The sequence below is a fragment of the Notothenia coriiceps genome, unplaced genomic scaffold (assembly GCF_000735185.1).
Source record: "Notothenia coriiceps isolate Sejong01 unplaced genomic scaffold, NC01 NC01_scaffold00022241, whole genome shotgun sequence".
NCBI classification, from domain to species: Eukaryota; Metazoa; Chordata; class Actinopteri; order Perciformes; family Nototheniidae; genus Notothenia; species Notothenia coriiceps.
The window spans coordinates 41,677-50,859 of record NW_011354942.1 but is presented as its reverse complement, the minus strand read 5'-3'; the positions used below and the strand labels follow the sequence as shown (position 1 = coordinate 50,859).

Here is a 9,183-nt window from a genome sequence, read left to right as displayed (position 1 = left end):
TTTACGACAAGCCGAACAAGGACAAGAAAGGCCGTCAGATTCCCGATACCTGTGGTCTCTATTTCTTTTTTTTCTTCCGAGAGTTACTTCACGAACCATTATTTAGCTACTGTTTCTTACTTTCGGACCTGTCTCTTTCCAAGCTCAAACGCTTCTCTCCACGTACAGAGACCAATGGGCGAATGCTCTAAAGTCATCGTTGTGAAACAGAGAGACTTAAATTCATTCTGTAACCAGCAGATTCTGTGGAAAGCAGAGAGCATTCTGAACTCTCCAGTTCATGTACTTTCACATGAATTCCGTCTGTTGCCATCAGGGCGTAGATATGCTCTACCTGATCAAAGGACTAATCGCTTTTCAAAATCATTTATCCCTTCTGCACTCAAACTTTTAAATTCTTGGCAGGCTTTTAACTTGATTATTTATTTATTATTGTGATGCTATGAACTATTTATAATGTAAATTGGAATTATCCACATCTGTGCTCCCGGGTGTATCTGTGTGTTTTCTTCTTGTATGTTCCTGCCTGTGTACATGACATAAGCTGCTGCTCATAACCAATTGCCCCTTGCGGGATTAATAAAGTTGTTGATTGATTGATTGATTATATATTTGGCTGGTAGTTCAATAATCAAACAGCATACCAAAACCCCTCCTCTCGCAGGCTATGCTATGCTGTCAACTTTCAATTAAAGTTGATTATGCCAAAAAACAAACAGATCCCCATTAGATATAACACCCTTCATTTCTATGTTTGTGTTGTGTTTGTTTGCTGTTTGATCTCTTCTTTTTTTTTATTACTGGTGTACACATGAGTTATCTTGAACAATAGGGGAGAAAAGAGGAATGTGATGTTTACCAGTTCTTCTCAGTGAGGATGGTGTGTGACAGCTGACATCGGGGCATGGCCAGTATTTGGCTGCGGAGTTTTGAGACCATGGTGGGGAAGGCAGGGTGTCCTTTGTACCCCGGCAACAGTGAGAAGAGCGGGTATGTTCCCGTCCCTGAACACAGTACATCCATCAATTCACATTTTACACAATTTAAAAAGGACAACTGAGTTTTGCTTTATGTGAAGAGAAATTCTCTCTAACCTGCTTTGGTCAGATTATCCTCCCCATCATTCTCCTGCATAGGAAGGAGGAACATGTTGACTTCAGTAGTCAGATAGTCCTGCCCCAAGCCAGGAAAGATATTGCAGTCCAGCATGGACAAAGTTCCTTAAAACAAAGCACAGACAATGGCATAAGTCCAGTTGTGACATCACTAAAATCTCTTAACAAAATACTGCCATTTTTTCCTATGCACCCTGGTTATCAAATGATTTGCAAAAAATCTGTAGAAGTCATTTGTGAAAGTTGCCTTGAAGGAAACATGTTGTTGTTTTACATAACCCTTGACTAAGGTGAAATGAGTCTTGGATGTCACTGGTATGGTAAGTAGCATGGTATGGCCTCCTCGTTTACCATCCCCTTTGTATCTTTTATATGTATTCTACTTGCATGAACATGTGAAACTGATTTTTATGTGAAGAGGATTTTTCTGTCTTGAGAAGGGGCCTCATTTATAAAAGTTTCATACGCCCAAAAGACAGCTTACATCCCTTCAAAAATATATTTTTCAAAAATACAACCGTGGGATAGTTTGACTCATGCTTAAGAACATAAACTGGAAAAAATAAGAAACTGCAACACCAAGGGCAAAGAATGAAAGGACCCAAAGGGTTTGAAATGGATCTACCATTGTGTAAAATACATGTAAATATTACCTCTGGTGCAAAATCGGATACAAAAACTTGTGTTTAATAGCGCCTCAGTGAACCAAAACATAGTTGAGGATAATTATACAATCGATAAGATCTATTTTCTAATTATTAAACAATGTTAACATGTTATGGAATGCATTCTAATAAAAATAAATAATAATGTAACCTATAGGACAAATTAGGTTTAAATCGACACTGTTTTCTATACCTGTTTGAGGATTTACAATTGCGTGGTTTTTGTTATTATATAGCCTATCATGTAGTGTTATAAATTCGGCAATTATTTGTAGGTTTTTTTATTCGTTATTTTTTTACGTTTTAAGTGTTATTAAGCTGAAACCCAAATAAAGTTATTTTTAAGCCTCGCGCCTGCGTGTGGAAGTGATTTGTCGCACACAACAAGGTATGTCAACAAAAACACGATGTGATTGTCACCTCTCATGTCACATCACATACTTTATTGCCTCTACTTGTTGATGGAGTCAATGAAAGAGTGCGGACGCGCCCTGGGTGCAGGACACGGTTTACGCACACTGCTTATTGACGTGCACGTAACCTGAGTCACCTGTCTGTCTGCACCTGTCTCCATCTGTCTTCCTGTATACGCTCCTCAGATTGGCCGATCCTTCCTGACAGTCAGCCATTACTGTCACACCGTGTCCATCTATCAACCTACATTCTTGTCTCTTTTCACATTGTGTAATTTTTTAGCTGTTTTGTCGGTGTTTGTTACGATCGTCCTTATGCAAAAAGTATAAATAAATATAAATAAGGGATGTTTAAATTAGTATTTATAGACAGAAGTGGGCGTGACGAAATGCTCGCAAAAGGTGCGCCGCATGTTGAAGTTGTTAAGTCTAAAGGGCGTGCGTGCACACTGAGTTATAATAATCATTGTGTACGTGAGCACTTTCTTTGTTTCCTTTATACACAATAGAGTGACGTGAATCCTACCATAGTTTTTTAAAAGAGGCCCCAGGACTGACTGCAAAAAATAGACCTTATATCTGGAACCTTCCTGGATAAATACCAAATGATACACCAATCCCCTTAGACATTAAACATGATTTGCTTCTAAAAACAACAATTGCATGCATATTAGCAGAATATTCTTGTAGTTTTGAACCTTTGTATTTGAGATGAGAGTGGGCCATTAATTTGTCCACCACCATATGCATGTTATTCAGATTCCTTGGGCAGAAATCGTCCCGTCTGGCCTTATTCTGGAGGAACACTGTAAGAGGGAGGAATTTAAAGAAGTTGATTTTGATATCTTTAAACTTGGTTATTTGAGAATGTGTTTCTGTATTAAGAGTTCACCTATATGAGGATAGTACTCTGCTCCATCATCATTGCCCGATGAGCCAGTGCTGTCATGGCTTGCAGATGGAGTGGAAGGCTTCAGCATCTCCGCGGTCTGAAGAAACCTATGTCCAAACATAACATTACACTTCCTGCTCGGTATCAACATCTGCATTCATGAGACATAATATATACTCAATATTTGGTAAGTGTAAGACATTGCAGCTGTGGTATTGTTTCTTGAATACACATCTCATGTGTCTAACTCCGACTGCTTAAGCTTCGTATTAGCAGCAGATTCACTTTGGGATTATGATTTGCCCAATCAAAAGTGAACTTGGTTCCCTATCATTTACACTGTACATCTTATTATTAGAAAAAGTATTAGACAGAATTTATTTTCATGTTTTTAGTACCTTTTGGCTGCCACCACACTGAAGACGGCAATTCTTTTTAACCAGTCATACATTTCAGTTATTTGAAATTAGGGAATGATACACACAGGGAAAGGGTATATTTATTACATTATAACATTCTTTTTAACTTTAATACTTTTTAATGCATGTAACATAATGTAACATTAAGCTGTCTGTGGCTTATTTTCTGCTGTAACAATGTACATTTCCCCTCTGTGGGACTAATAAAGGTATTCTGATTCTGATATCCATGAAGAAGATTAATTCATTTTTGAAACACTAAAATTATTAACTAAGTTTGCTCTCATGCCTGTAACCTGAACACATATTGGCGTATTCGACAATATAAGAACAAGTTAGACCAGTCCCTAAGTCATTGTCAAGAGGCATGTGTTGACTTAGAGAACAAATAAAAGATTGAACACTATTTAACAAAGCAAAGCACAAATGTCCTCTCAAGATACAAGATACAATTTTAAAAATACCTGTAGATTGTGTGTGTGTGTGGGGAGGGGGGGGCAGTAAAAGATATATTGCAATACGCAAAAACCTACCTGTAGAGGTTTAAGTCAGTGAACCAGTCTTGAACCACAATGACGACATGGCAAACTGTAAAGAGGAAGGCTGCGATCTGAAGAGACTGTGGAGAGAGTATGAATGTGGTTGCATTTGAATGGGTGTAGTGCATCACGAATAATTGAAATGATATCAAAATGGCAGAATGGATCAGTGCAATATTCAATTTGGTAAATTTTCAGTTTGGTTCTTTCACACATAAACAAGAAGATATTTAACCTGTTCAACCCTGAGCCTGTTTTTCAGGTCTCAGGCTCGAAAATGATATTCCCAGAACAAATTACCATATCTTCCCTTCTAAAAGGGTTATCTTTATTTTTTTCGCTCAGGGGTCATTTAGACGCTTCTTATGAGACTTGTGTTTTGTTTTGGTAAAAATGGTTCATATATTCAGTTAGCTGAGATTCTTCTCGTTAATCTGGTGCTACACATTAATAGTTTCATAAATGTTAAGAAGCCCTGTGGGGGGGCTCCAGGGCTTAACAGGTTAACCCAATGCCATCTGCAGGCCAGCCACTGACCTGCATCTCAACATATGTGTGGGGGAGGTTGTACTCCGGGGGCAGCTTCCGATCGTTGTTGATAAGATGGTCGAGAATCGATGGGCTGAGCATTGGCTGAAGGAACAAAGAAAGAATTCAAACACACCCCTTCAATCATCAACCAAACCCATTTTTAACAGTTGTTTGCTTCAACTTCTTTGAATTCCAAGGTTACATTTAAATTTACACAGGATTTGCTAACACTCAGAGAGCAGAGAAAAATCCACTGATCTAAATCAATTCATTTATACCTGTGTATCCAAGAAGATGACTCTCTCCTGTGTGATAAAGAAATCGATGCCTGTGCTCTGGTTTCCTCCTCTTTCCTTGATCTCTTGAGTCTGGGCTCTGAAAACATAACCCCTGTGCAAACAAACATAAATCACACCACAACATTGCATTTGTTAATCCTAAAGAACAGAATGGATAACAACTGCAATAAACAAATACATACATTGGCTTTAAAGGTCTGAATAAATGTTTTGGTCACTACTTCTACTTTCTTTAAACAGATAGTATTTGATTGCATGGTTATCTGGTCTGTGGACTCAGTATAGTGCCAAACACTGAACTGATTTTCAAAAAAAACAATTAGCTTGAACACTCCACCTGACTCAACAGGCAGATGGCCTTGTATATATCACCCCTGTGTGTTCAGAAAGAGTAACTTCAATTTGTAAGTACAGCTTTAAAATTCGAAGTTATAATGGGAAGAATAAAGATGTAAATATCAATCTCTTAGTGATTTGTGTTCGTTTTTAGTCTGTTTATATTATTTAAATTGTAGATGGGTAAGCATAAGCTGCTTCGGTTCCAACTGAAGAATATGAAAAGTTAATAAATCCTATATTAAGCATATATTTGTATTAAACCCCAAACATATTCTCAAAGCACTGAAATTCCTTTTCCTAACTAGTGGGGTCACTGGTGTCAACAACCAGAGGGTTGGTCTGGCACTTGGGGTTTATGTGTATAGTGTGTGTGTGTGTGTGTGTGTGTGTGTGTGTGTGTGTGTGTGTGTGTGTGTGTGTGTGTGTGTGTGTGTGTGTGTGTGTGTGTGTGTGCAGCACTACCATAACTGTGTGTGTATTTGTATGTATAACAAAAAATGCAGGTGATAACAGAGTGGAAAACTGAATGTCTTCTTCGGGGGATCATGAAAGGTCCATCTTCTTCATTTAAACAGTGTGTGTTGTAACTACAACACACAGCGATCTGGGGGTCTTTACTGTAACAGCAGCATTAATAATACTACTTGGAAAAGTTAAAGAAGTATCTGTTTCAACTTTAAATGAATATATCATTTGCACATGAACAAGCTTGAGCTCATTGTTGGTGTTAAAAAAAACCTCACCTTTGATCTTCCTCAGGAGTGTTGGCAGATAATAGCGACATGATCGTAGATTTCCCACTTCCCTGCAGGCCGATGACTCCCACCACCAACATATCTGTCTGGTCCCTCAGATACTACAACACAACATCCTTTGAGTTCATACACCAACATATATTTACATTAGTATTACATTATTTAATAAAATGGCTCCGCAATCAACTAAATTAATTACACAACTCACCTCCATGGCACTGTCACACCAATTCATCTGATCATCCACAAGCTTAATGCTGTGCTTCATCTTCTCTGGAGGGAGGAGTTTAGACTGGCCCACCATAGCTGAAAGTCAAATCAAATATTCAAGATCTACTTTTTTTTTCTCAGCCAACATTTCGAGGAGGAACAATTTTATTTTTGTGAAATCTACAAAAGCTCACGGTCCACAGCGCTGCTCGTTGCAGAAGCACCCATTCCTCTGTTTTGGATCTGGTACACGGGCTGGGTGGGTCGCTGACCCTCCCTCTCCATCTTGGAGGGTCCCGGACCAGTGAGCTGGGCTGCTGCTTCAGGAGGAGTGCCCGGCTTCCCTCCATCGTCCCTGGCTTTCATGAGCATGATGGGCTTCTCGAGGACAGGAGCTCCGCTGACAGGCGTATTCTGTGACGGCTTTGCCTTGAAAGGATCCCACAACAACAACAAAAGTAAATTGATGGCATGACCTGAAAGGCAGAAGACCTTCATACATACAACTTGTATTTTGTCATTATTTACTTTTTAACTGTGACTCATTTGCTTCGTATTCATTTGTGTTAATACCTTACATTGCCTTGTATACACAGTACATGTCTGCGAAATGAATCAAATTAAAAGTACTTGTTTTATCCATCTCAAATTCAATAACATGATGTTTGATTTCACATTTCAGTCACTCTGCATATTCTTCTTCGAGCTGACAATCCTGCGTGCAAAGTACTAGTCAGACAAAGTAAAACGTGCTGATTTAGTTATGGTGTGTCCTACTGTCTGTGTTCAAGAAGGATATTAACAATAAGAGCATTTTATTAAAAAAAAGCTAACGTACCCTTTCCCCGGGGGGTTTTGCAAGAATGATGGGGGTCTTCGGAATGAGTGGGCCTGGTGGATCCTCGCTCCCATCCTGAAAAGATAAATTAAAGTGAATCACTATTCTGAAGTCCAACAGTTACACCAGCGGTCTGCAGTGTTTTCACATGCTGCCTACCCTTCGTTCCCTTGGTTGATATTCTCGATCCCGACTTGGACCGGACAGGTTTTGTCCCGGAGCTCCAACATCTCTGTCTCCGCGGCGGCGCCTCCTCCGGCGGCCCTGCCCGTACATCCCGGGCTGACTGTGGCCGGACTCAGACATGCCGCTGCTCCCCTGGTTCACTATCACAACTGATACAAACGGTGGCTAACGGAGGGAACCCAGTCCAAGCAAAGGCGAGAAAACAATACAATGTTAGTGAAAACAAATTACAAATCTGCTGTTAGCTAACAATCGTTTGACAATAACTGGAATATATGTTTGAAGACGTGAATAGATGTCATCTATTAGATGACATCGTTAAAGCTCAATTCAGAACACTTGTTTATGGTTTACTTTAGCGTTTCGCTACTGCGCTTGTGTCAAATATTCGGCGTTGGCCGGTGAGGGACGACGTTGAACCGGTTCTTGATTGTCAACGCGCTGAGATAAACTCCACCCGTCTAGAATAATATTTGATACCAAACAAACGCACCTTGTCCGTCTGGTAAAATAAGTCGTGATGAAACATCGTTATGAAACGTAGTTCCGCCACTTTAGGGATTATTTTAACATATAACCCAGTGCAACTTCGTTTTATTTCATTATACATATACACGATAGGACATTACATTGTTCTTGTTTAACCTTAATGCATTCAGAAATATCTGCATGTAAGAAAACAATAGTAGCGTTGCTCCAATTTAAAATAAACGTTAGACCCCCATGCTGATTTTTTAAAAAGTCTAAAATATATTTGAGGTAATCTAGTCATCAAGTTTTTGCTCAAGATAAGTAAAGTAATAATTCCCCGAAGTTTGGAGAAATATTTGAACAACATTTTTTTTTTTGCATTCTGGGAGGTAGAGCCACCCCTCTTCCGGTTTTAGCCGGATATGGACTGAGGAGTTTGGTGAGGACGCCATCAACAATATTTCGGATGTCTTCAAATGTTGAATTTTAAGTATGATTATTTTTGTAATGTACTCTAAACGTATCTGTATTATCCCCGCCTGTACATATGGATGAGCTTGAGACAGGACCTAAACTATTACATACAAGTTGACGTTATCGCTCGATTTTTCGATTTGATAAGATACGTTCACTGTCTTTGACCAACCGTTACCTTATTTTTTTGGATTTATCAAACTATTTTAAACGTTCACTGGGCTGCAGGCGGCAATGTTTAGTCCAACACTTGCGGACGGAGGTAAATAACGTTACCTCTTACTGTACAGGGGTAATATACAGAGTTTTATTTTTACATACGTGATAAACCGGGGATTGTTCGAAAGTTATACAAGACTCTAAAAAGTTACACACACTAGAACTGAAGCACCTAATAATTATTGTATTCACTTGTTGTTATAGTTAGTTTATAGTTCGTTTTTTGGATGTAATCATTTCTGTTTAACAATGAGAAAATTGTATACACCTCTTGAAATTCCTTTTTGTGTTTTTACTTTAAAATGACTCATCATTTCAATTATATAACAATAGCATAACACAAAGACAATGCCATAAGAGAATCAACAGCCTTCCACATGCTAGCATCTCAGTGAGGCTGTACTCTTATAGTTCTTTCAGCTCTTTGACACACATTTAATAGCTAACATTTGGCTACATCTTTATCTAAATAAATTACTTAATAATAATAATACAAAAATTCCTGTCTACTGTGATGCCTAGAGGAGTATTTCCCAAACTTGTTTTTTAAGCGCTTCTTTCCTTTCTGATTTTGCAGACCACCTAGAAGTTATCCTCGACCATTTCCTCATGTCTGAAGACTCGAGCAGCGAGGAAGGATGGAGTGGGATGATACAAAAACAAAGGAAAAATGTTGGGAATGTGGCAAACAATTTAGCGAATTGACTACGTTGATCTCCCACTACAAAAACCACAACAACAAAGCCACCTGCCACATCTGCAAGGTTAACTTCCGACGCTTGACATCACTCTCCATGCACCTGGATAATGTTCACTTG

General features: G+C 38.9%; 1 protein-coding gene across 1 annotated transcript in view; it reads right to left on the bottom strand.

Moving 5' to 3' along the window:
* Window positions 1-7,645, bottom strand: part of smg9 (SMG9 nonsense mediated mRNA decay factor) — an 8,323-nt gene extending 678 nt beyond the window's left edge. Inside the window, exons 1-12 of the mRNA XM_010780912.1 lie at window positions 7,175-7,645; window positions 7,016-7,090; window positions 6,372-6,606; window positions 6,176-6,273; window positions 5,956-6,068; window positions 4,853-4,964; window positions 4,581-4,676; window positions 4,038-4,123; window positions 3,086-3,192; window positions 2,892-2,999; window positions 1,095-1,220; window positions 860-1,004 (exon numbers count right to left, since the gene is read on the bottom strand). Coding sequence (XP_010779214.1) covers window positions 860-1,004; window positions 1,095-1,220; window positions 2,892-2,999; window positions 3,086-3,192; window positions 4,038-4,123; window positions 4,581-4,676; window positions 4,853-4,964; window positions 5,956-6,068; window positions 6,176-6,273; window positions 6,372-6,606; window positions 7,016-7,090; window positions 7,175-7,321 — 1,448 coding nt within the window. The 5' untranslated portion in view covers window positions 7,322-7,645. The remainder of the gene's footprint in view (window positions 1-859; window positions 1,005-1,094; window positions 1,221-2,891; window positions 3,000-3,085; window positions 3,193-4,037; window positions 4,124-4,580; window positions 4,677-4,852; window positions 4,965-5,955; window positions 6,069-6,175; window positions 6,274-6,371; window positions 6,607-7,015; window positions 7,091-7,174) is intronic.
* Between the last annotated feature and the right edge of the window lie 1,538 nt (window positions 7,646-9,183).